Source organism: Chelmon rostratus, chromosome 1 (genome assembly GCF_017976325.1).
Source record: "Chelmon rostratus isolate fCheRos1 chromosome 1, fCheRos1.pri, whole genome shotgun sequence".
In the NCBI taxonomy this organism is placed as follows: Eukaryota; Metazoa; Chordata; class Actinopteri; order Chaetodontiformes; family Chaetodontidae; genus Chelmon; species Chelmon rostratus.
In genome coordinates this window covers 16,732,447-16,760,339 of record NC_055658.1, presented here as the reverse complement: position 1 = coordinate 16,760,339, position 27,893 = coordinate 16,732,447, and the positions used below count along the sequence as shown (strand labels likewise).

The window sequence follows — 27,893 nt, the reverse complement described above, 5'->3', positions numbered from 1 at the left end:
GGCTAGACAGAAATGGCGGTGACGGCAAGGCGAGCAGCATGAAGTGCTGATGCATTACCAGGATCAAATCTTACGACTGCCAGGACAACGTTGGAAAAATGACAATGACGTCGAAGTAGGACACCTTGTGTAATTGTCATTACGAACCTTCAACACCTTCCCGGGAGAGTTTTCATCTTGTCAGCGGAGGAGAGAAAATCTCACCGGGAGCATGGCTTCTTACAGCAACCAGGTAGCTAAGCTAGCTGGCTAACGTTAGCCTGCAAAACAACTCCTGCTCCACGCCGTGTAACGTTATTTATAGACTGGCAACCGTCCCTCATTTTACAACATTCTCACCTAAAATTGCTCCATACCATAGTAGCAGTTTGGCCAGGAGAGTGTTGTTATTTGAAACACCTGGCTAGTCGTGTCATTGAAAATGCAAGTACTAAAAAGTGCTTGCTAATGCCCCCCTAAGCCTCATTGAAACACGACCAGCATGGTAGCTAACAGGCCCTAGGTCCCTCCATTCAAATGAGACAGTGGTACAATTTGCTGCAGTTTTTAAAGGTATGACAGCCACGTTTAGCTAAATGGCATGAAATCGTGCTTAATCTGATGTTAATGACACTTTGGTGAGAGATACCACTAGTGTCATGGGTTATTTCCCTTTGCTAAGTTACATAGAAAAATGCTGCGTGTATGCATGGCCCTCCTGCCCACTGCTGCGACAGGCCTTCCAGGAGCGCATATTTTCATAACTGGTAATAACTGCAAATTAATTTTGCTCTAGGTAGTTAGGAAGCGTAATAACGGTCTTGTGGGGTGTTTTGCATGTGATCATTTGCCGTTTCGAAGCAGCTCTGAGCAAGGATATAAGAATTTCGTTATGTTCACTTAGCTTTTAGCAAGCTAACAGCTTTGCACAGGTGGTGTGGTTATACTTTGCAGTCAGTCCGCTAGCTGGTTAGCTAAATATAAATGCGACAGTGTGGGCCTCCGTTGATAGCGAATATTTGTTTGATATAGAAACAATAAATAAACAGAATTGAGCTTGCACACTGCTGGGCGAGTGTGGCGTTACACCGCTTGTGTCCGTGTGAGCGAGATTGTAGGCAACTTGGCAAGTTTGGTGTCATATCTGAGGAAGTTAGCCATCATGTGGGAAGGCCCATTTTGAGTCTTGCCATACATACAGAGACATGCAAGACCCGAAGTTTCTAGTAGTTTACTGAATTAAAGTTTGACTTGAGACAAAAATCCGCACAATGAAATAAAAAGTTAAGATAGGAATACAGGCAGCACCAGGTTCAACGCTCTGGCTGACATTTCAAGAATCGGTACATGGCTAACGACCATAGGAAGAAAAACCTCACTGAAGACTTAATTCTGCATGCTTTCACGCTTCTTCCTGCCCTGGAAATTCAGTGTTTCTATTGGCTCACTGTTCGGCAAAGTGAAAACGTATGGGGAAACCCGTCTCAGCGTATTCAGAAAGCTTTTTGGTGTTTCATTTGACGAACAGTCAAAGAATATTTGGCCTGTCATATGAATGAAAGTACTTGTACCCACTGATACTGAATTATCCTATCATGATGGGACATTACCATATTTTGTATAAATGGCACAGAAGAAATTGCTTGACATAGACAAGTAGTCTAAATAGTTTCAATTACGTTTTGACAGACGGGGCTGTACATTTGCAGCTTGGGCCTCTGTCAGCTATTTAATTTGGTCTAGTTGCCCCATTTGGCAGCCATTTATCCTGAGTTCCCTCATATAAAATACTTTGCAGGCTAATGGAAGCGTTGCTGTCACGTCGGTTTACTTGTCTAAGAAATGAAGCTTACGTAGGTGAGTGAAGTAAAAAAAAAAAAAAAAAAAAAAGCATGAAAGAAAAGTTGATGAACAGGTGGGGCAGTCAAATAATCAGCAGATCAAGACACACCAGCAGGAAAAGGAATATATCTTCTGAGTATGAACATTGCAGAACAGGTCATTCTGGAAATAGTTATCATAACTGTTGTGCATCTGCAGATACAAAAAATAAATTGCAACTTTAGACTATTACTGCAACATCCTCCTTTTTTGGGTGTAATGTCTCTGTTTAGTTAAGCCCAACATTCTCCCAAAGTATAAATCAGTGAGTCTACACCACCCTCTTTGAGAAAACTTCACATGTATACACAAACAAATCACACTATCATCAAAGTTCTCTAACGTTTTCAGTTTAGTCATGCCACATATACACAAATGAAAACGCACCAAAGAATGCACCAGAAGTATCGCTACACATTCAGTAGCATAACTTTATAGTCATGCTATTTCAGTCCAGACTGAAATGTCTCAACAAGCTTTTGCTTGGGTTGCTATTAAATTAAATATAAATGCGACAGTGTGGGCCTCCGTTGATAGCGAATATTTGTTTGATATAGAAACAATAAATAAACAGAATTGAGTAGCATAACTTTATAGTCATGCTATTTCAGTCCAGACTGAAATGTTTCAACAAGCTTTTGCTTGGGTTGCTATTAAATTTGGTGCAAACATTAATGATCACCGTAGTGTGAATCCCGACATTGTGGTAATTCCCTGATTTCCCACGGGTCAAATTTCCCTCTTTTCCATCACACATTATCAACAAGACTTATGTAAAACTCACAAGTTCTTCCCAGTAGTCTTTTGAGATGCCACACTAACATGCTAATTGTTAAAAAGGTATCATTCCATTTGTAAGCATGCCAAGATCATAAATGTCAGCACATGACTGAGTATGAAAATCTTGCAGCACACAAAATTAGGACCTCAACTAATGATTGTTTTCAGTATTGATTAGTCTACAGATCAATCATTCTGTCTATAAAATTCCTAAAAGTAGTGATAACTTCCAGAGTCCAAGGTCTTCAGTCTTGTCTTGTTTTGACTGACGAACAGTCCAAAATCCAGATAGTCAGTCTGTTATTAGTAGAGTGGAAAAAAACAGAAGCTTGAAGCAGTGGATCGTCAAAATAGTTGCAGATTAATTTTCTGTCGCTTGACTAATCATTGCAGCTCTACATAACATTGATTATGCCACACAATGGTAGCAGAGAGCCCTTTATGAGCCAACCTATGTATGTCATGAAGAGTAGACTAAATATTAGAAACCGTTCTCAATGTAACACAATGCAGTTCAACAGCATAACAAACTACCGCCTCCAAATTGACTACAACCATAAGTCTACACCTCAAGTTTGAATGTCCTGAGCATTATAACATACAAAAAAAATGTATAGCAGGGCTCTTGTCTGGTGTTTTTGTTCTTAATGAAGCGGCAGCTTGGTCAGTGTGGATAGTCATTCTAATATCATTCTTTTATGTTACAGGCCTAGCAGAGTCTTTAAGCAGAGTAAATGATAGTGATTCCTTTCTTCTAGCATCATACTACTCTCTGTTTAATGCTTTGTAATCATATGTCATCCTATTACTACATCACACCAATATGCAGGCGCAGGCATGCTCCAGAGACTCATTGTAAACTAGTCTGACCTTATTTGTAGTGGCGCTGCAGCATTTTTGTGCTCAGCCAAGTTGTCCATTAATAACTCTGCATTCTGATTTAAGAGAACAAACACTGTAGTGCTGCCTGGATCCCCAGTTATGGTTAGAGTACAAAGATTGTTTGAGTAGCAATCAGATTTTTTGGGGTGTTATTGCCGTGTTATATTAGAAAAGTCATGGTTCGTAAAGTTCTTTGTCTAACCACATTGGAAATGTAATGTCTTTATACCTGATCTGAATGGCCACACTTGAAGACAGAGTGTAAAAGGCATCATAGAGAGGGGACACGTAATGTTGGTTAAAATTGGGGATTACTGCACACTTTGTCAGACAGTCTTGCGCTTGGTTGTACACACGAAAAATGTAGTCTTGTATCCAAAAAAAACAGGACGGAGAAGTTCTAACCCAGCGAACTTTATCACCTACACACAGCGGGCCAGTCATTGCGTGAAGTGGGTGTGCATGTCGGCTCGTCTGTTTCGAAAAGTGACAGAAGTGGCCGGATGCAACCTCCCCTAATCCAATGTTCCAAAGATGTGGAGAGAGGGAGTTTCTGAATCTATCCGAAGAGCACTTCTGTTGTATAATATACACAAATGTTTACTGTAATCCATAAAATCTAAATTGGAATATTTATATATTGATATGCTTTTAGAGATAGGTAGTAAACAAAAATTCTGAGGTTATTGCAAAACACTTTTCAGAGTTATCTGAAGAATATCTAGCTTGATTTTATTTTATAATACCACCTAGGTCTGTTATTGTATTGTGCGATTGGGATGCAGATAACAAGTTAATTGCTTTGTGTGTCAGGTGCTAGCAACAGTGTCTGAATTGGGCTAAATGTCAAGATTAAAGTTTTTACATTCTGCTACATGGTGGAGATCACAGATGTGACCTTTTTGTGACCCTAACGTCAGTTTTAGGGTTTTCATGTATATATTGGTCAAAGCTGTTGACAATTATTAATTGACTTTCAGACTTTCAGGCCTACATTTGTAGATATTTTCACTTACAGCTCAGAAATCTGTAAAGAGAAAGTATGAATAGTGATTATACACATCATATTGTAATACTTTTCCTGCCCTGCTCTTTGTTATGCTAGGCCCTTCCTATTGCCTCGATGTGTGTGTGCACTTGTGGTGTCGTCACTAAACTGTGTTGAAATCATACAGATGGCTAATTTGTTGTAATCCTCAGTCCAAACGAACAGCAAGGGAAGCTTAGTGTGGTACGTGTGGCATGCCTGCAGAAAGAAGCAAAGGGACATTCTTTCTGTTGTGATTGTATTAGCCATCCCAAGGCCGTTGGATTATGGCTGGCTGTTTGTCGCTTGTAGTGCCATTTCAGCAATGTGGGCCCTCGCGTGGGGCCTCATTTGCAAAGAGTTACATATGCTTGAGCTGCACTTTCTTTTCTCTGTGCCTCCCCTTTCACGTTGCACTGAGAGGATTAACGGCATGGCTAGTGAGTTCATTTCAACTTCTCTCCATTGCTTTGTGTTTTGCATGCACATGTGGACACTTACGTGGCACAGTGCAGTGTTTCCCCTGAAGGACCATTTGTCAGCAGGGGTGTAGCACAACTACAGTTATTGATTATTTTTTCATTTATTTTATAAACTATGATGTCATTGAGCGGTAACTGTAATAAACAATGTACTAAATTGGTATGATGGAAAAATGGGAGATGGTTTGAGCAACACTGCTTATCACTGTTCACTGATTTATTTATTTTTGTGTCATTCTTTCCAAAACACACCCGTGTAATTCTTCTCCTACCCACCACCATTAATTAAAGCGTCAATGCCTTCTTATCAACTTGTTGGTACTCTAATAATTAAGGTTGTCCACACAGACACCACTGAGTGCAAATTGAGTTCTCTTGGTAGAACTTTTTGGTTAACCTGATGGATACAAGTATGGATTACGTTTTAATTTAATTAATTTGAAGCCCATGCGTATGGTGGCAGGGGAGATCCAGAGCCTTCAAGCTAACTAAATGGTTTGTTTTGTTGTTGCCTGCAGGTAGGTAATCTGTCATGCATGTAGGTCACCGCTCTTTCCGAGTCTGATTCAGACTCGGAAAGAGCGGTGACCTACAGAACCTATTAGTTGATTATTATTCAGACTGTCTGATACATGATACATAAATATAGACATGTTGAAAAATGAAGATTTTATACCAGTGTTTTCATCATTCATCCTTCCAATCATATGTCAGTCATGGCAGACCTCTGGCATAAGCACCAATTTGCCTGCTGATGTTAACAAGGTATACCAGAAGAAGTATTGAGAAGTGTTCTTGGCCAGGTATTAAAGGAAACTCAAATGACTTCAGTTCTTGTCAATGTAGTAACTGAATTTAGGTTATTCCCACATAAATACAAGCAGTTTACAAAATAAACACAATAGTGTCACTGGAGTAATTACATTTGGTAACTTTTTGTTAAGCACGCTAGGGGTGTCTGTTCAATTCAGTGGTCATTTTTGAGTCTGTAGTTTGTAATTGAACAAATATCTCTTAATTTGACAAATGTTGCAGTATTCAGTGTGGAAGCAATCGACCACGGGTGCTGTTATGTGGATGTTCCTCTCCTGGCATTGATTAATATCTCTGTCCATCAAAATTAAGTTCAAGTTTTTTTTTCTTCATGTCGTGTGCGCGGATCTAAGCAGCCACCCCTCCATCGCCGCCACCAGCTTCGACTCTGCTCGTCAAACACACAAACCTCATCAGATCCTCAGCTATCTGACAAACTTTCTTGAGTATCGTTTGCCGTAGCTTTCCTTTTGTAATATATGAAGGCTCACCATTTCTCCTTTTGCAACTTCACAACCGAAAAAACAACACATCCGATATTATTTTGAAAACAGTGAAGCTTAACTTGCAAAATACCGATACCTAAATACACCCAGCTTCTACTCTGATACCCCTTGCTTCAAAACCGTCCCACCCCGCAAGGAAGGATTGGTTGTTAGGTATGTGACATATGAAATGCTGGCTGTCTGAATCCATGTTTGTAAGACTGATGTTGGTCTACTAAAGTTCCAAGGTGGAAATGCTCAGCCAAGATGTTGACTGCTTATTTTGTGCATGATATGTCTTGTAACACATAAAAAACACCTCGTGGACATGTTGACAAAGTTAAAGTCTTGATTTTAACTTGCTCCGCCTGTTCACCCTGTTGCCGCCTGGCAAGCAATACAGAAGTACTTGCAGGATTGAGCGTGTCCAGGAAAACATGGAAAAAGGTTAAACTTTGCAGGCATTGTCTCTTCAAATGGAGTGCAGCACAGTTATGGTGAAATGGACAATAGCATGACATGAAATATTACAACTTTTGTTGCTTTGACACACAGTAGGTGTGATGAGCCTTGGTAAAGACAATTCTTAATATTACTAGCCAAACGGGCTAAAGTATGATGTGATAAACTGATGAGAGTCAGTGACAGCTAATAACTGGGTTAACTTTGAAACGTACATTTAGGTCTGTAAAGTTTATCACTGGGCAAAGTTGTAGGTTATCAGTTGGTAGTAATGATAATGTTGAATGTAATTTACATAGCATTGCCAAGCATAGAGCACAAAATACAATGACAATGATGGCATGCTATAAAAAACTATAGAAAATCATTAAATTTTAATAATATTAAAGCATTTAAACAAGTTAAGAAATTCAACAACTAACAACAGCAAGAGGAGATAGTAGTAAAAGCAGTGACATTAAAACATCTTAAGGTTATGCCCCAGTACTCTTTCAAATCAGACTTTCACAAAGAGGATCAAATCAGTGTTTGGCACAATTCCTGTCTGTCATACCATCTAGATCATGACTAAATGTCCTGGAACATAAAAGAAAGAGTGGGGAACCCTGATCCGCTGCTGTAACACCAGACTACAGAGCAGCTTCTTTTTTCAGGCTGTGAGACCTTTCAATTCATCTTCCACACTCTACTATAAAAAAAAAGTTTATGACTTATTATGTATTAATCCACTTATATCATTTTGATTTGTAAGTAGCATAAATGGACTTCAACTGTCATGTTGTTATACAGCCCTGTGTTGTAGAATGATAAATACATGAACCTTGTACCTTGTATTAACCCATGTTAACAACTCAAAAACCTACTTCACTGAAACAGTCCTGGTATCAAATCTGAGCTGTTAGTGTTCACGGTTTATGTGTAACACTGCATGACTCATCACTTCTTGTTGTGCTTTACCTTTGTACAAGATAGCATTTCAGTCTTGGCTGGATGATGACTGACTAATAAGAGCCCTTGTACCTAGATAGCCAATGACTGTGCCTTTTGAATAAGCTCCAGTTATGAGATGGAGGGCATTATCTTTCAATGTGTAAATTTTACTTTTCTCTTGATTTGATCTTTATATGAATACATGATCTCAGATTTTGCGACTACTTTCCTGGTCTTTCAGGCAGTTCAAGATAAACTTCCAAATTTTGAATTTGTATCACATTATGGAAAAAAATTAGACAAAAGTGAAATTTATGATATTGCCTTTCTTATAAACTAATGGTCTATATTGATTTCGTCCCACAGTACATCTTCGGGGAATTCAGCCCTGATGAGATCAATCAGTTTTTTGTGACTCCACGATGTTATGTCGAGGTAAGGAGCGGGATTACAACTTGTTTTTACATCAGCAAATCATTATTGCATGGGTGGCTATGATGGTTGCCTTTTACAAGATCTAGTCAGCAGAGTTTACTTTGACAGGAAGCAACAGGCTTCATGGGAAATGTAAATGAGTTTTTGACAAACTCAATCGTAAAACACTACTTTGGAACTGAGGCTACAGTTTCAAATGGCCTTTAAATATTAAGCGTACATATTTTTTCCATTGGTAGTCTATCCCAATGCTGAGGCTCTGTCACATGTCAAAAACAACTTTAACTATTTTACCACCCTTTTTTGATTTTTTTTAACCTTTTAGTGTTTCTTTTGCTAATACCTTTTTTGTCTCCTCACAGCTTCCTCCGTTCAATGACAAAGTCCCATGTGTCTCTCAGTCTTCTGGTAAGTATATTTCACATACACTAAATTGTTTGCTTGTAAAAATGGATTTGAATCAAAATGCCCTGCCCTCTCTCAGCAGTTGACTATTCTCATGATGTTTGTTGACATCACTGTAGTTTTTCAAAGCAGGTTTTTAAAAAGTAAGATAGACTCCCCGGCAGGGAGATACTTTTCATGTGATGATGTTTGGCATATAGTTATACCCAAGTGTATGTATATTGTTTAGCATGGATTACAAATCCCAGTAGACATTGACCTTTATTGTTTTAAGAATACATCAGCCATTTTCGTTCTTTAAATTTCAAACCACCAAATTAAAAATGTAATAGCAGCCACCTGTCTTTGAAATGGTACCCGTTTGCACATGACATTTGCCTTACCTTGATTTGTATTGATTATTTAGGAAGTTACTGCACTCCTGCTGTACCTTATATTATGGAGTCTATGGGACTGCAGGTTTGCGGTGAGTTGAGGAGTCTGACACCCTGTGGCTTGACTAGCTGTTGTACGTTTGCTGTAAAACTCAAAATCCAGGTTTCAAAAACTGGTGGCTTTCTAAACCTTGCGCCTGTATTCTTTCTCTTGCCTGTTGGTAAAATCTGTAGAGCTTTGCATGCTCAAGATACTGTCAAGTATCTTATCTTCTCTTGCATATAATGCATTTTCACCACTGCAGGGCTCAGAGTTGAATTAAAATCAGATTGAATTTCCATTCGATTTAACGATCACAGCTTATTTACTAAGGGCATAGTGATGGTTTTATGTGGTTGCTAACATGTGTGTATATATTTAGCTTACATGGTTAAGGTTTTACTTCTGAATGCATTTTACTGCCGTGAAGTGTGGTTTCAGTAACACTAACAGAAGATCTAATCCCAGTAGAGGACGTAACTGCTGTTTTCATACTTAACCCGTGCAGAACATCAGGGTTTACAGTTTGGATGACCAGTCTGCTGTGTCATGACAAAAGTCTCTCGGATGATTTTTCTGATTTGCACTTACTAATGTTTCCTGTTCACCTTCTCACTTTGTGCCTCTCCCTGCATAATCATTTACTATTTAAGCTGCCATGCAACACATTTTAACAAGACAATTTGTTTAGTAGCGATGACATGCATTTGCTTGTGTACATTGTCGTTCTACATTGGAAGGAGTTAGTAACACTTTAGCAGGCTAATATAAGAAGTACTTGATGTGCAGTCAATTATGAATGTATTTAGGCCGTTTCACTTTTGGCCTGTCTCTAAAATATGATATTTGAAATGCATCTCTTTCATTCCAACTTCATTTCACAACTCGGGATATTTATGAATGTAAACATTTATACAGATTGCACTACTAACAAATTGGCTTCATTTGGAATAAATTGCCACACCAGCAAAAAATAACACATTTTAATAATTATGTTGATCGGATGTCGCTATCAGAATACAAACTGTGTGTATTATATGGCTCATTTACTTTTATGGATGACACATTGAGTCTCGGTCTCAAATCAGAAAATATAAATTGTCACCCTGCCATCACAGTTTTATAAATGCACGTTTGGAAATATTTGAATCCTCCAAACTGGACCTGGCCACTTATAAAATAGTATTGTATGAAACTTAATGTTTGAAGGTGGGTAGTACCATACAGGAATGGACAAGGTAGGCCTGTTATATCTTCTAGTATACCATCCTTTGTCTTGTTCTGTTTTGCTTGTGAACTATATTTCATCACTTTAATCTATATATATTGAGTCTTGGTAAGCCTAAACTTTTTTTATCAAGGGATTTTAGATGTAATTTTTCTAGTGAGGAGTTACAGTAAAACCCCTGTGCCTAGTTACGTTCTGTCCATCTAGCTCTTGTCCAGTGACCTGTTCTCAACATGTAAAGACAAACTAAGCACAACTTCTATTAAAACAATAAGTCATAACTACTAAGAGAAAAAAAATGTTGAATGCTTTGATTTGGTGTCAGTTTAGCCCGAACAGCACAAAGTGTTTGACTACTTAGGCAAAAAGGTTTTTGTTTAAATCTTTTACATTTAGTTGTATTTCTAGTATATACTGTACCTGTATATAATACACTGTGTAGCATACAATTCAAACAAAATTAACAATTTATTAGGACCACATATACATCTGTCACAGCTCTCCAAGTCTAATCTTTTGATGGATGACTGCTACTGCTTAGGAAATAAAACAAGCCCCAAGTCCATATTGTCTCTCTCTGCCTAATTGGAAATAAATCATGGATCACCTCACTTCTGGATATGTTCACAAAATTCCTGGGATCCACATAAGCCCAGAAGGAATGTGGTTTAGTTAAGTGTAGACACAACAGTAGTTGTTGGAACCAAAAATAGGTCCAGCAGGATTTTTTTCTTTTTATTGGTATGTCTGATCCTGTTAGAGAGCTCCCATGACCCCTTTTGGGTGATGGCATATTTGTTCAGAGAAAGGATTTTTAACAAACTGTAGCAGAGAGTATAATAGTACAGTGTCTGATTTTTAGATTTAGGCTGTATTTAAAGATAAAGTTTTGTGTTTCTAATTGGTTGAAATGTTATCTGCAGCAGAAGACTATCAGCGCATTGAGTTTGGCGTTGACGAGGTGATGGATTCCAAGCCTATTGGGGTGAACGATCCTTTATACAAGGTGTCGAGCACCCTCAATCCCCAGGCTCCAGAGTTCATCCTGGGCTGCCAGTCGTCCCAGAAGGCCCAACAGACTGCTCCTCCAGCAGCCGATGTCCCTGATGGAACCCACTTCAACTCGCTGGATGGCCCCGACTCGGAGGCCTCAGCCCTGGACAATCACCAGGCCTGCCAGGACATGGATGGACTCCCTGGCAGCCTAGGACAGCGAGAGAGGAAGAAAAAGAAAAAGCGACCGCCAGGGTATTACAACTACCTGGACCCATCAACTGGCAGCAGCAGCAGCAACAACAACAACAGCAGCAGTGCAGCAGATGGGACGCCTATGACAGCACTGGTGAACGGACATGCACTAGGTGGCCCACACCACATTGCCGAAGATTTGGACAGTAAGGCATTGTCAGGGGCGGAACTTTCCACCCCCGGACCTGTCTCGACAGCTACATCAGCAGCTGCGGTGACAGCAGCCAAGTTTGCCCCCACATCCACTGCCAATCAGAGGACTTGTGATAGCCCTGATGACTCTTCTTTGGACTTAACAAGTGGAGTTGCCTCATTATCAGATGGCAACAATGCAACTTCCTCCTCTTCATCCTCTTCGCAAAGCAGAGAGGTAACAGAGGGGCCAAGGACTGTAGATCAGCAGCCAGATCATTTGGCTCCACAAAGCCCCGAACTTTCAGATACCTTACATAGCCCCCGCTCCAAATCACCTCTTCCTCCTTCAGCTGCTGTGGCCACCCCCTCTGTCACTACTTCCATTACGACTACTGAACTGGAGGGAAGGGAGTTAGCAGACAGTGGGGTGGCCAACGGGCTAGCAGAGCCTGATACTCCTGTCAGTGCAGATGGACACAAAGAAGACTGTGAGACTGGGGAGCAGGCTCAGCAGGTCTCCCCAGACTCTGCTGCCCAGCTGGTAGTGACAGAGCAGGCCCATTCGCCTGTGATTCCAGCTGCACCTACTGCCAACCTCCCCAAATCTTGGGCTAGCCTCTTCCACAACTCCAAGCCTCTGCCTGGGGGCCCTCAGGCCTTCGTGGAGGTTAAGAATGTTGTGGAAGTTGTGCCTCCCTCCCTTGCTACGCCAGAGCAGCCTGAAAAAGTTGGGGAGGTTAAAGATGGCCCTGTCCACGTATCAGAGGATCCTATGGCCCCTAAGCTTGCAGGTATTATATGAAGATGCTCATTGCATATCTTTAAAAATAGCCCATCATACCGGTTTTGTGTTCAGCTTAGTGTTTTGCTGCTGAGATGTGCATTGCTGCTAAATTCACACCCCCTCCACTTGGAGGCAGTGTGGAGACAATTATACTGTTCCCACTCCTTGTATTCCTATTTTATGAGTGTCAGCTTTTAAACCTTTGTTTAACCTTTTAGAAGAGTAGAGGTGGTAAGTGACCAGATTTCATATTCTGCTGCTGATTATCTTTTGTGTATTTATTCAGTTAAAGCTGTTCAGATTGCTCATTAACTCGTGGCTGCAGGGAAATGTTGTATGCATGTTGCATTCATGTTCAAGAAAATTCAAGAAATGAACACTAGATGGTGGTGCTACACCCAGAATAGCTGTCAAATATGAAGTCATTAGTCACATTTGTGTAACCCACTTTATGTAATTGGCCAACACCATTATAAGTACGCTGGGAATACTTGATTCCCAGGGAAAGCTATCACACAGGTGGATGATTTCTTTTTCTTAAATGATTAAGGGATTCTGTTATCTCATAGGGGCACCTTTCTTTCCACAATATACCTATGTGTCCCCTTTAAGTGGAATATGTAAAGAGGGAAAAGAGGTTGTTGGGCCATTATTTCAATATGCTGTTTAGAGACGGTGAAATATGATTGTTTTCTTTGCACTTATGAAAAGCCAAACCTTCCCTTTTTAGCTGCAATTTCAATCTAATTTGGCCATTCAGATGTTTAACACCAAGAAAGGGAGATACAATTCCCCTGTGAGTACCTGGGTTCTTTGGGACATGGTAGCCTGACACATTTGCTGTTTAATCAAAGAGTAAGTCTGCAGAGTCACAGCATCATTACTTACTGAAGTGAAACACATCATTTCGGCCAAAAGAGGAGAAAAGGATTTTTCTGAAACATCACATTGATCAGATCAGGCTAGAAAATCAAAGAGAAGAAGCTATTGCCAACAGTTGTGGTTTGTCTTAATGTGGAAAATGATCAGTTGAAGTGAAGACACAAACAACACAGTTCAGTGTGATTTGAGATCACTTTGGGGGTCGTTTATTTAAGAACTTGCAAACAAATACAAAATGCTTAGTATTTTTGAGTGCCAAGTGAAAAGTGTTTTTTTATGAGTTTTTTTCCACAATAGGACTCCTTCTTAAAAGCAGTGTGCAGTATTTAAGATTTATGTATTTAGTTTTACTGATTAAGCTGCATGTATGTACACATTTGGGTTGTTCTCTCATAGGGTATGGAAACATACCAGAGACCTGTCTCTCTTAGGTGTTGAGTTCCACTTTAAACACAATCCTGTTCAGTGAAAAGTGCACATTTCCAGCACACTGTCTCTCTTCTGAGGTAACCAGCACTTATCAGGTGTAATTTGAGATGCATAGTTTAATTTTACAGTAACAGTGTGCTTGTGCTTGTGAACAAGAAAACCTTGTGGCTGTATATATTTGTAGCTGCAGAACATAGTTCCTTAGCTTGAAAGCCTTTAGTTATTACCAGTTATTTAAAACGCCAGAACTGCTGGCATCACATGTGCTGAAATGTGCCAGTAGGTCATATTGATTTGTCTACTCCTTGTGTTTTCTGTGGGAGAATGGTACAACATACCGAGACAGCAGACTGTAATTGACAATGCCATTACAGGCAGATGGAAATTTGTCCTCACTGTTTTGAGGACTGAACAGTTAAGTTTCTGTGCAGTTTTTATTTGAATGTCTTCATTTGATGTTGTTTAGTCTGCTCCAGAGCTTCCTGTGCTTAGAAATACACCAGCGCAGAGCCACAGACCAGCTGTTTGTATAGTCTATAAAACTGATTGGATCGAAAGAAAATGGGAAAAACAATGCATCACCTGCTGTAAGCCCCAGCATTGCCGTAAACATTGGCTTTTGTCTTTTATATGTGAGCTGCTTTAGCTACCTGAATATTTGCATACCAGTGTCCATGGCAGAGCTGGAAGATGGTCACAGGTGTGTAGAATTTCAAATGGAGACCATAAGCAGGTCTAAAGCCATCCATTAAAAAACAAATAATGTACTCACTTGTTTGAAGAAGAGCTGCTCTCTTAACTTCATACAGCACCCCGCGATGCTGCACTCAAGTTATATTACCTAATACAGTCTGTAGTATCAGTATGCTGCACCTTCCTCCTCCAAGAGAAGTGATTAAAGTCTTTGTGGACGAGTATGACCCACTGGCACTTCTCAGTTTGAATACTTAATACTTTTTTCCTCTTTGCTGTAAAACCGCATTGCCTTAGGATATGTTTAATAACACCGTTTCACAAAAAGTCAAGCATTGGCATGATAAATGGGTTATAATTAACAGAGCTACATAACCTTAACGAAAGAGAAATGGGCCACTTTAAAACTGAGGTGGTTCCAGTTTAAAAGGAGCTCAGTGAATTGCTTGGTTCTGATTATGCATTTTTTGTAAAGCAATAGTTGAGCACATGCTTGTAAACAGAGGGGGAAGGATGCACAAGGTTAAATGTGCTAATGATGTATGAAATGTCATTCTTGGTCATGTAGTGACAGCTACAGAGACTGTTATTGATGTTTTTATAAATCGGTCGTGTAAAACCGTCCACGTTACCATGGGAGCTGTGTTTTTGAATGGCAGTCTCCCTTCCTAGGCGTGGTACAGCAAGTCCTTACTCCTGTTCAGACAGTTTCTTGTGCTGTCACAAGAGGCAGGAATAGAATGAGGAACATTTGTTTCGTGCAAATGAAAATCCAGCAATGATCTATTATGTTTACCACTGCATCATCATGTTCACGACTGAAAGTATGCACTCACAAAATCATGCTGACATGGGTTTTCATTGTTTGTTGGAGTTGTGCGGGGTTACCTGTTTAAGAACGTTGTGTTTGTTTGAATCCCCAGAACTTATTGAGAATGTGAAGTTGATACATAAACCAGTGTCTTTGCAGCCGAGAGGACTGATCAACAAGGGAAACTGGTGCTATATCAACGCTGTATCCTTTCACGCTTTTTGATGCACTTGTAACTTTTACTTTTTAACCCTACAGCATTGTTTACCACATGTGCATGTTTGGCATTGGGTAGCCTATATTCTTGTGTTGATGATAAGCCAAATACTACAAAGGATAAATGGTGTCAAGTCCCAAGCAAGCTGGTATGCATTTTAGAAATACTGTGGCTCTGTGTCATGTAGTTGTTTGTTTTTGGCAGGCACTTGCTGAGGACTGAGTTTCAGCTTCTGCCTGGAGAGTTCCTCTAAAAATACTATTTTCTCTCTGAAGAAAAGCTCAAAACATATTGACTGATGTTTTTTAGAGACTTCAAATTAGAACTTATTCATCCAGTGGTATCAAACAAAAATCAAAGCAGCTCGGCATATAACGCTTCCTACGCACTATTTTCCTCCCTGACTCTGAGCACTCAGACCCTACAGGCCCTGATTGCGTGCCCTCCCATGTATCACCTGATGAAGTCCATTCCTCTGCATAATGAAACGCAGAGACCATGTACCTCCACACCCATGATAGACAACTTGTAAGTAGCATTTGTGCAAGTTGATCTCAAACTGCTGAAATGTGTCTGGCTCAGAGATGTCACCATTGGTCCTTTTTGTCTCACAGTGTAAGGCTGGTGAATGAGTTCAACAACATGCCTGTGCCATCTAAAGCTAAACAGCAAGGTAAGATGTTTGACAGCACGCACGGAGACATTTGATTTCCTTTTCTGTCAGCAGCACTGATAGTATGTGATTTGTGTCCACAGCTGTTGGTGATAAGGTCATTAAGGACATTCGACCCGGTGTCCCTTTTGAACCGACCTACATTTATAGACTCCTTACTCTCATCAAGTCAAGTCTCTCTGAGAAGGTGAGCTATGCTGCATCTTCATCTTATACATATTCACTGCAAAGCAATGCGTCAAGGTGTTTTGCTTTTTTAATGATCACACTTTGAACACACCTCATCTTGAACATACAGTGCTCGAAGGGAATGTTTTTATTGTTTTTAATGCACATTTTTCAGTTCAGAATTTGACAGCTCGCCTAAATAAAAGCAGATCTCTGCAGTTCATGTGTTGCACATGCTGATTCAGGTCAGATTCAGTTTTAATGAACGAAATTACTCAAACTCTCTGATAGAGATGTTTGTCTTTTGAATTTTAATGAGGCTTGCACTCATCCTGTCTCACTTGTAAAACGCGCTTTCCTGTCTTTTTAACTCAGTGAATGACTACGAATCCACTTTCATGTGCATGCGCTAGTGTTTTATTTGACCGTAAGCATTCTTCTTAGTGTTTTTAATTGGTGCTGATGTCTTGGTGCTCCACTCGCAGGGTCGACAAGAGGACGCGGAGGAGTATCTTGGCTTCACTCTTAATGGATTGCATGAGGAGATGCTGGCTTTGAAAAAACTGATCTCGCCTCAGGAAGAGAGTAAGCATCTTTTACCACGTCCATATCAAAACCATGCATAAGGCAGAAAGGGTTTTTACAGATAATTTTACATGAATTCAGCTTTTGCATATCGTTGCTTCTCTGTTGAGGATGAATTCCTTTACTTTCTGCATAATTAGACTGCACCAAAGTAGATAAAGCAGTAAGGTTTTTGTGCTGCATTGTTGTTGGTTTTCATTACAATATAAAAATGAAAAATATCACCAACCAGTTCGGTAAGAGGAACGCTGATGTGTTATTTACTGAACTCATAAAGATGCCATTGCAACTGAGCAAGTGTGGCCTGACAAACCTAACATGTCTCTAAGGTGGAGAGTGTCTCAAACTACAATAAATATGTGCATTCCACCACACCAATCCAAATCTCAGCTTTAATGAGTAGTTCACAAGTTTCAAATGTAACTTCTATCATCTGGCCATCGCAGTGCCATTTGAAGTGCCGTTGAACTTCCTGCCATCTGTAAACTGACGTTAGACTGAGGAGGGGAGTTCATTTTACTTCAAGGCTCTGGTCTTTTGACAACTGAAGTGTGTTTTCTTGCACGTTTTTTGAACAGAAGCTCCTACGCCCAACGGGCCAGAGTCCCTGCCAGGGGTGGAGGAAGATGTCGCTGGTAACGAGGAAGAAGGTAGTGAGGATGAGTGGGAGCAAGTTGGCCCCAAAAACAAGACTTCCATCACTCGCCAGGCTGACTTTGTCCGCACACCCATCACGGATATATTTGGTGGGCACATCAGGTACGTTGACAGATCGTTGTGAAGATGTTTGAGAAATATGTTTTTATGTGAAGTGAAAATAATGAGGCCTGTGTTTGGGAACTTGTGAACTGTTTTTTAAATGTTTAATTTTCCTTCTGCATTGATTCTTAGAAATTTAAATAACATAGCTTTGTCCTCTTGTTGGCTATGGCTTCTGTTCCCAGTTAATCCACCAACCTCAGTGGTTAGACATCCTCGGACTAAAAGTTTAAGAGCTCTGTTAATAGTGGCGTCACAAATCAGTTGGCCACCAGCCATCTCCAGCTTTAGTTCAACAAGCACCACAGTCCTTCAGAATAACAGCCACGGTGGGTCCATTGTGGTCAGAGGTCTCGCCAGCAAGACGTGGGGCACACATTCACAAACAAAGGTCTTAACTTTCAGACAAATCTGAAAGTTAAGGACTTGTGTGGGTGTAGCCCGCCTAAATAATATGTTCTATGAGGTTCTGGTCTGGCACAGTCCTGGTCTACACTGGTTGCACAGTGTCTTAAAGGATTATTTTCTCAGAAATGGTTGTGACCAGAGAGACTTGGGATACAGGAGTGTGTGTTTACAGAGTGTGGCGTGTCCGCCCACTAAGCTTGGCAATAACCCGTGGATGTTTTTAGACACTCTACTGAGTAATTGGTTTGTGAATCACTGTTACAATGTGAAAATTAATGTAACCCAATTAAAGTCTTGTAGAGGAAGCATTTGACCATCAGTTGCAGCCAGGATGTTGGATGTTTTCCTTTCAAATCTTCCAGGCATGTTGCAATCAGGCTATGATTAGAAAGATTAATAACGTCAGGTCATTTGATGTTTCCAGTGTTGATCATGAAGAGCTACAGGTGCAATTCTGCAATTATTGTTTATACTCAGCAATGCAAGTTATGGAAATAAGTAATTATTTCGGCATTGAAATATTTCAAATGCTGACCAGCCTTAATGATGCAAGGCCATCCAGGATCATTAATATTCTTCTGTTTCTTGTATCTTTTAATATCTAACTTGGTATTTTGTCACTCTGTCAGATCGGTGGTGTATCAACAAAACTCTAAAGAGTCGGCGACTCTGCAGCCTTTCTTTACCCTGCAGCTGGACATCCAGTCAGAGAAGATCCGCACTGTCCAGGAGGCTCTAGAAACTTTGGTGGCACGAGAGTCAGTCCAGGGCTACACTTCTAAAACCAAGCAGGAGGTATGAACAAACTACACTTTCAGATAAAATTGATGTTTTAACATTATAGATGAAGGGAAATGTGGTACAAGGCATGCATCTTCATTGAATTTCTGAATGTTCTTCACAAACATTCTAATTGTGTTCTTGGGTCTTAGTACACAAGATTTGACTAAAGAAAACACTTCTCTGAAAATGGTTCAGTGAGTGAGCATTAAGATGGAACAACTGGTCAGGGAACATCTGCTCTGCAGATGTATAATGGGCATCTTTGTAATAGATAAACCTATGAATCTGGTCTTTGTCTTTTTGCAGACAGTTAACTTTGGTCTACAGCCTGGCTCTTGTCTTTCGTACTTTTAAAAGTCCCAAAATGCAATGATTCATGAGTCACTGCTTTGAAGAGCTCAACAAGCTCTTCATTCCCAACAAAATGTTCCTTCTTGTTTTGTTCTTGTCTAATTGTCTTTGCTGTTTTGTTTAGAAGTTTATTGGGCTTTATCTTAGGTCTGCAGTTACGAGTAAACTCTTGAGTCTTTGCTTTTTCTCGGCTTATATTTCATTGCCATCACAGTACGTTCTCTGGCTGCTCGTCTCATCTTTATGTCCTTGTTTACAGATTGAGATCAGTCGGCGGGTGACTCTGGAGGAGCTGCCCCCTGTGCTGGTGCTGCATCTCAAGAGATTTGTTTTTGAAAAGACTGGAGGCTGCCAGAAACTGACCAAGAACATTGATTACCCCGTTGACTTGGAAATCAGCAAAGGTATGGAGCCAACCCTACTGAGCACTCCTGGACCCTTGCAATGTTCACATTAGCTCTGCTGTCAACACTTCATAAGTTCATAAATTCAAATTTTCACTGTTGTGAAACTCAACTAGATTGCCAGCTGCATGTAAAAACATGTACACATGCTAACAATGTATCACATTTTAACGCATAACAGACTCAATTTTAGCTGTAGATAATTAATTCCACCAGCCGGACAAATTGACCTCGTGTCAATACAATTTATACACCGAAAAAGATTATTCCCCAGAGAAAGACTAATCCTTTCTCAAGGGGGATGATCTGTTCAGTGTCGGAGTGACTCATGAAAATAACTAAATTATGCAGTGATCAAATCAGATTGCACAGTCATAGCGTGTAGCTAAAGTGAGATAGCTGTAGACATCCTGGGAGGAAGGTTCAGGGAGTATCTGTAAGACAATGTTATAGTGTGTATTTTAAATAATGATATTTTAAAATAAGATTTTGTATATTTTAAGACCCCCACTATATATGATGTAACAGGAATTTGTAGCATTTCATAGCGTATGAAACTCAAATCGGTGGTCGCTGCAGTTTTTCAACATAACTCTCTCAGATTGCTGCGTTTGTCCTTCCTCACTCGATAAAAACTTTTAAAAGATCACAAAGTCTTCAGCTGGCTTTCAGGCTCCTCTGCTGTTTTAGTACCCCACATCAGCATGAAGGCAAAATACAGGTCTTAGTTGAATTTCCTGCAGTGTAAATCTAAACAGGCCACCAACAAGACATGTTGCAACACACTCTGTATTTAATTATAATGAAAGCAGTGCTTTAGAGCTTCTTGGTCTGATCAGTGGATTTCCTTTCAGATCTCTTGTCCTCTGGAGTGCGGAGCAAAGTTGTGAAAGGCCAAAGAACTTACAGGCTCTTTGCAGGTGCGTTTGTGTTTTGCTGTGCATGCACATATTACATCTGCTGCAAAAAGTAATGTTGTTTTTGTATCATATTACCACTGTGGGAATTATTAATTGACCATGCTGTGACTCTATCATCCACCAAAATAACAAGACTGGCTGTCTTTCTGTCTCTCTGTGTTGAACCTGAATACTTCTGGTCCCTTCATTTGACATCAGGAAGTACTTAAGGATCATAATAAATGATTATAACATTTTTGGAATACATTCTTGTTTTGCTACGTTTTTCAAGCATTACTTCACCCAGCTGGAGTAAAAACCATTTGTAATTAATCAAACACAGAGGAAAATGTGCTAAATACAATAAAAGAATATTTCCAAAACTAATAATTATGCTAATGAACTGTGATTGATTTGGATCAATGAATTAGAGTCATTAAAAGAATAATTTAGTATAGATAAGATGGTATCTATTATTTTAGCATTGTGGGTCAACCTTCAGTGTGAAGTACTCATGGCAAAAAAGCTGCTAACACTACAGTGCCAGGTTTGAAGTCATGGAAGAGTCATGTCTTTTAGATACAATATCCCATTTGTTTAATGTCTTTTCCTCTCCGTCTCTCAACTTAATTAGTTGTCTATCACCATGGGAACAGCGCGACAGGCGGTCATTACACCACGGATGTCTTCCACATTGGTCTTAACGGCTGGCTGCGCATTGACGACCAGACAGTGAAGGTCATCAACCAGTACCAGGTGGTGAAGCAGACTGCCGAGCGCACCGCCTACCTGCTGTACTACCGCCGCGTCGACCTGCTGTAGACACACACATACACATCCCAACACACACGCAAGAATACCCGAATATATTCACAAACGCACACCAAAATACACATGCTCAAAATGCACTTGTTGACATTACAGTACATCTACACATGACACGAACACACACACCAAACTAATGAACAGGAACACTGCCCAACTTGTTCTCTTGCAAGATTTTCCTCTTCTTCCCTCCTGTCCCCGCTTTCCTGAGAACCAGCTTTTCCAACACCTTTTTCCTTGTATCTTTTTTCTTTTTGGAAGAAGAGAAAACAAGCTGCATTCATAAAGATTTCCCTGTGACTGCTCTCTCTTCTCTGTGCATCACTGCTGTTTTTTTTCCTCTTTTTTTTTTCTTTTTTCTTTTTTTTTTACTTTTAAAGCAACAAGGAAGAACTGTTGAATAGACTGAGGTGGGGTTGGGGTTACAGGTTAGGACCTGAGACTCACCTCTGGCTGAGCCCACAGCTCAGCTCAGGTGGCAAACAGCGGACTCGCACACAGGAAGAACTATCTACCACAGGCTGCAAGTGGACTGCGGGGGTTATTTCTCTCATTTGAATGACCTTTTTAAGGAAATAACCCAGAAATCTCATTGTTTGCCTTTTAGTAAAGGAGAACTGTTGGCCTAATGAGTTTGCAGCAATTTAAAAGCCTATTTTGAATTTGCCCTAGTGCATTGAAAAGGCCCAGCACCAGCATTATCATGAGTCTCTCCTCCCAAGGCCAGATCGCCTTCTTCTCTACCACCAACAACTCCTCCTCCATTTCCTCACCTTTATGATGCTTTAAATCTAGGTACAACTTGAGCCATCAAAAACGAGGGGAAAAAAAAAGATAGGTGGTACATTGAATTAAGAACTCAACAGCTTCCTTGTTTGAGAGATCCTTGTTATGGTATCTGGGTTTAGAGTTAGAGAGACTATCTAAAAAATATTAATGCGCTTTAGAATTTAATAACAAATAAGCTTCTGTGCACAGAGTATAAACTGATTGATTACAATATGACAGGCAAATGCGTCTTTTGCAAATATTTAGATTAAAATGTAAAAAAAACAACTAAAAATATAAAAATCTAGCTGACTGAAAACTTGTTTGGGTCCTAAAGGACCGCACAAGTTTTTCAACTCAGTTCTTGCACTGGAGAGATGGCAACCAATCAAGACAGATTCCACTGCAAAACCTGCCCTTGTTTACTTTGTACATTTCCTTCTTTATCCATTCATTTTTTTCCTTGTCTTTACTTGTCTAAAGGTTCCACCTGTGTATAGGTGGCTTATCAGTGTAGTTTTGAGCCACACCACCCCTCTTACCCCCCAACTCAGCAGAAAGCGGGGGCTGCCTTAGGTTCAGTGTGTGATGTTTTTCCACTCAGTGTACAAGTCTAACCCTAATCAGGCGCCAACAGCAAGTCTAATGTCTGTGAAGAGTTAGGGGAATGTACCTGACACCTATGTATTTACTCTTTTTTGTGGCTCAGCATTTCCTCCTAGTGGAGGGAACCTGAGTGTTGAGGGGACGTGGGACTACATCTGTGCTAAGCTCTGCATAAAGACCCTGGTCACATGCACAAAAGGAGATAGTGTTTGCTTTTGTTGAAGATGTTGATTTTTGGATCATTCATTGATTGTGATGATTTTTGTTTGAGTTACTAAACGATCTTAGTTTTGTTTTGTTTTTTTCTTCTTTTTGTCATTGATCATTTATTGGATGTCCCCATGCTCTCGCTCCCTTCAGAAAAATATGCTTGCATTTGAATTGGTGTTTGAAAAGAAATTACACAGGCTAAAGCACAACTATGAATAAAATTGAACTAGTTCTTTGCTTGATATTTATTTCCATTTTGTCATTTTCTCTTTTTCTAATTGTTTTTTTTTTCGCTCAAGGCCCATTTCATTCCAACCACCAGTATCAGAATTACAGTATTAACACTTTACAAAATGCAAGTATTTCCACATGAATTAGGCTTGTGTACTTTTATCCACAAAAATCCTCCTTTTTGTCTCTGACAGGCTTCACTTAATCACACGTAGTTGTCCATCAATTAAAACAAGGTACACAGGCGAGAAGGTGGTTGTCCCACATTTTCCTGCTTCAGAGATGTTGCAGTGGATAAACAGTTTTCCGCTACTCTAAGCATTTAACTCAATTTAATGCGTCCCATGTCACGTCCAGGACTTGATTGCAAGTTCACAAAGACTGATTAGGTTCAGTCTTCAATTTGAAATTCAATTTAAGTCACATTTTTTATCAAAATTACAGTTTCACGTTAGATTTGAATTATTTTTAGCTTCTATGTGACATAGCCTCATTATGTGGTGCACAGTCTCAATTGACTTTTTCTGGTGAGTTTCAAAGTCAGGAACCTTTCCCAGTAAACCAAAGGACAACATTATGTAGGCCGGACTGCCTTCCCCTCAGTATATAGTCCATCTTTATTTTGCCTTCTCCATCTGAGGTCTTGTAGCCATGTCTCAGTCACAGTCCACGACTCATTCCACGCAGGACACACAGGCATGCGAACATCTTCATGTAGAACTTTAATGATAGTTCAGTTGTGCTACTGGCTTTGTAGTCATTTCTGCACAAACTGTGACATTTGTAGATTTGCATATTTTCTTTCCCCTTTTGAAGAATGTTTTGAGAGCTGGGACACCTTGAGCTTTCTGTTGTATAGTTTTATCTCAGTCTCTCATGGCTGGTCAGGAAATGTGCTGGTGAAATGCTTCAATAATGTCTCTTTTCAGTATGTGCTCCTAACACTATTGTCTGCTGGGAATTGTTGGGATCTTGACCTAAAAACAAAAAATCTATACTGTCTTTTAATTTTAAGCCTCCAGCATTCTATTTTGTTAATTGTTCAATAAAGGATTGTGCAAAAAGCAGTTTGCTAATGAAGTGTAGTCAGAAGACTACTTGGCTTTCTTATAATACAGTAAATACCGAAAACATCTGCAGTCTCTACACTCTGGACTGGCCTACAGAACAATGTGCACAATAAACCAAAACAACAAAACGATCCACAGCGTCTTGGTCTACCACACACTGCTAATTGCTCTCTTGTTCCTGTATGTCAACGTATGCTATGTGTAGTATTCGCAGCATGTTGTATCTCCCCCTCCTGTGGTCTAGCTGGCTGCCTCAGTGTCCGCGGTGCTCTCGTTCAGGCCGAGGCCGAGCTCGCCTCTGTTTGCTTTATTGGGAAGCAGACCCATCATTGAAAAATGTGCCATGTAAGGTTTTTCTGCCCTTTAGTATTCCTTGCTATTTATTCCCTCCTTTCTATAGCTTGGCCATCCACTGAAATGTGGCTTTGCTCTCAAACTTACAATCAAGTGCAGTATTTTTCTTGTTAATGTCAGGAGGCAGCTACAAGAACTTCTTTTTTATACAGGCCCGCAGCCTGAAGGGCAAATTACATGTTTGGACACCCACCGATAGACCACCTATACTCACAAGTGTCTCCCTCAGCCTGGGATGATTGTGTGTGTGTTGTGCCCCGCGGGCCTTTTAAGGCTCTGAGTGGTTTGTTGAAAATGCATATAAGCCAAGTTTTTCAACACAAGCCAGTAATTTGACTGGTTGTATTATTGCATTATCCACTGGGGTACAGAGCAAAGAGCAACAACATTGGGACGAGTACTACGTGTTATGTTTCTCTACTAAGAGCCTGCTGTTGTGCCACTTAGACGATTTAATTACCACAGATGAAAATAATCGTTCAGAGCGGAGATGAATTACCCAAAGTTGAATACTCTCTTTGGGCAACAAAGCCAAACCACATGCAGCAGCAGATGAGAACAGTGAGGCCTTGTCACATCTGCGTGGCAGTCTGTGCCAACACCAGTTTATGACTGTTTGTCACTCATGTTTAATAGACAGGCGAGAGCCATTAAAAGCCTGCACTTAACCAAGCAGTAACCACCACAGCTCAGTAATGAGTAAGAGGAGCGGTGGAGCCAGGAGATCCAGCTCATCTCATCTGGCTGGTGGATGCAGATTTCACAACACTCATATTGAAGTTAGTCAATTTTTTTTTGTTCTGAGGTCTGAGTGGCAAATAGTTATCCCAAAGTTAAATCTTAAGGGTCACATTTGATTTGAGTGACTTTATTCTCATTTTTGCTGCTTTATGTTGTGAACTGATCCATATTTTAACTTGTTAAGACCTGTTACTGCTGAGAACTCATGTCCAAACTGAGGGGTCCCAAGATGGTGTTGCTTTATTTTAGGGGGTTACAAGCAAAAAAGGTCAAGAACTACTGTATTAAGGGGATAAAAAGGCCCCAACTGGCATATTTATGGATGTTTTCCTTGACGGGTACCAATGCAGATGCTTGCATAAAGCTCAGAAAGGGACACAGAATGGTTAGAGTATGAATATAATGTGAATCCCACAACCATGATTCCAAAAAAAGTTGAGACGCTGTATACAACATAAAATTGAATGCAATTATTTGCAAACACTTTTACAAAGTGTTCCTGAGCTCACGTCGTAGCATCCTGTATACAATCATGTGTTCGTAAAGAGTTGAACCTTGCTCCATCCTCGCTTGTGAACGACGGAGCCTTTCCAGGATGCTCCTTTCATACCCAATCATGATGATCACCTGTCACCAATCAACCAGTTTACCTGTGGAATGTTCCAAACAGGTGTTTTTGGAGCGTTCCACAACTTTCCCAGTCTTTTGTTGCTCCTGTCCCAACTTGTTTGAAACGTGTTGCTGGCAAATGATCACGTTCTGTTTTACACAGTGTTGCAACCTTTTTTGCAATAAAGGTTGTGTTGTGGCTTCGTAATCACCCGATCTTAACCCAAGTGAGCACACGTGGGAGGTTTTGGCCCAGCTTCTTAGATTCCACTACCATCAAAACACCAAATGACGGAGAACCTTTTGGAAGACTTGTGTTCATCCTTCTAGAAGACATTTACTCAGACATCTTGTTTTATTTATGAAGTTTCTTGGTGAAACGACTGGCCTTGAAGCTGGAATGCCCGGCATGTGCTCCGTTGGTGCTGGTCCTTCATTCAAGATGTTACAAACCTCTAAAGCTGCAGTTACATGCAGGGCTCTCTGGACTGCCTCATGACTCTGTGTGCTTACATTTGATGAATCTGGGCCTCCATCACCTCTTCATCCTTGGAGTGATTTTCGTGCATTTCCTGTTCCATTGCGATCCACCAACTGGTTTGTTTTTATAATCAGCCTCGTACACCATATGGTCTCTTCATTCAGTCCCCAAAGTTTTCCTCCAACCGCATCTAATTTTCTTGCACCTTGTTTAGAGGTCCACCAGCACTCCAAAGTTTCTAAGCAAAGTAAATATGGCAACCGGTTTCTAGGACCTCCACGATCCCCTGTCATCTCAATTAATAAATATACATACATATGTGTATATACAGTATATTTGTATATATATACACGTATATATGTGTGTATATATGTGTGTGCGTATACATATATATATATATATACACATATATATTAAAACACGCATGTATATATATATACACACATACGTGTATTAATATATATATACATATATATATATGAACTTGACACAACAATATATATTCATATATATATATATGAACTTGAACACAACAAGAAAAACTAGGTTTTCACCTGCTCAAGCTTATGTAATGTCAAAACATAAGCAAGACAGGGATGTTGAGTTGTGTAATCCTTCGGTTGTCTTCAGCTGAGACTGAAACAGAGTTGTGAGTTTCCATTTGGCCTGGTATGAATTATGTATCTGGGTTGATGCAGCCGAGTAGTGAATAACACTTCTGAGAAGAAGAACCCTCGTCCCGTTAGACATTTGAACAGACAGCGAATGTGAGTCACATGATTACGTTTGTCACGAGGGAGTGCTCGGAGCCGAGAAATACAGAAAAACAACAACAAAAAAACCATAATCCTGAAAATCCACTCATTCAGATCATGTGCCGCTGTCGAGCAATAGCGTTCTGAAAAGTTAACAGTAAAGATGTACTCATCCTTCTGATTCACAGTGTGGTAAAAAGCCAATAAGACGAGATGGGAAGCCATTCAGTCAAATGCCAGATTTGTGTTTTGAAAGGTCTGTGAATGAAGAGTTTGCAAAATTTGACAGTTTCCCAGAGCACGGATCATCGGTGCCTGGTGTTTGTGGATGGTCTTACTGCAGTCACAAAGAGAATAAATGTGTTTGTGGGGCACAATGAAACAAAACAACAGACCAAGCATCCACAAACTACTCGGTAGAAAACCTGGTTGAAAGTTAAACTTACATTTCTTAAAATCAGAAACGTGTCATATGAAGCTGCAGCCTTTGACATCCCCCTGGAAAACAATCAGTGTATCCTGGTTATCTTTCCCGTGTGAACGTCTTTCTCTGATAGAAACCAGGATAATGTGGCGTATCCAGGTGTCTGATCTCTCTGTGTGTGCAGGTGTGTTCTCTACCCAGGTCACTCAGTAGTTAGTAATGCAAAAAGAATATCATGGTAAAGATGACAAGATGAATATCACTGTTTTCCATCAGCAGTGACCATGTGGAGAAGCTGAATCCAGCCTGCAGGCGAGTTCAGAGAGCCACAAACCAAACTGTGCTCATCCTCGACTACTCGCCTGTGAAGAAGTGGCTGAGATATTA

At 40.2% G+C, this 27,893-nt stretch overlaps 1 protein-coding gene across 2 annotated transcripts; it reads left to right on the top strand.

The window, feature by feature from the left end:
- usp10 (ubiquitin specific peptidase 10) lies at window positions 1-24,273 on the top strand. Of its 2 annotated transcripts, none has more exons than XM_041934339.1 (15): window positions 1-232; window positions 8,088-8,156; window positions 8,519-8,564; window positions 8,968-9,027; window positions 11,130-12,377; window positions 15,298-15,389; window positions 15,821-15,930; window positions 16,017-16,075; window positions 16,159-16,262; window positions 16,729-16,828; window positions 17,407-17,587; window positions 18,625-18,790; window positions 19,389-19,533; window positions 20,388-20,453; window positions 21,067-24,273. In XM_041934339.1, exons 1-15 carry the CDS (start codon window positions 212-214, stop codon window positions 21,252-21,254), a joined length of 2,655 nt encoding a protein of 884 aa, XP_041790273.1. In that variant the 5' UTR covers window positions 1-211; the 3' UTR covers window positions 21,255-24,273. The 2 variants fall into 2 exon arrangements, with proteins under 2 accessions (XP_041790273.1, XP_041790265.1); XM_041934331.1 differs by having other exon boundaries at window positions 11,127-12,377.
- The last annotated feature ends 3,620 nt before the right edge of the window (window positions 24,274-27,893 follow it).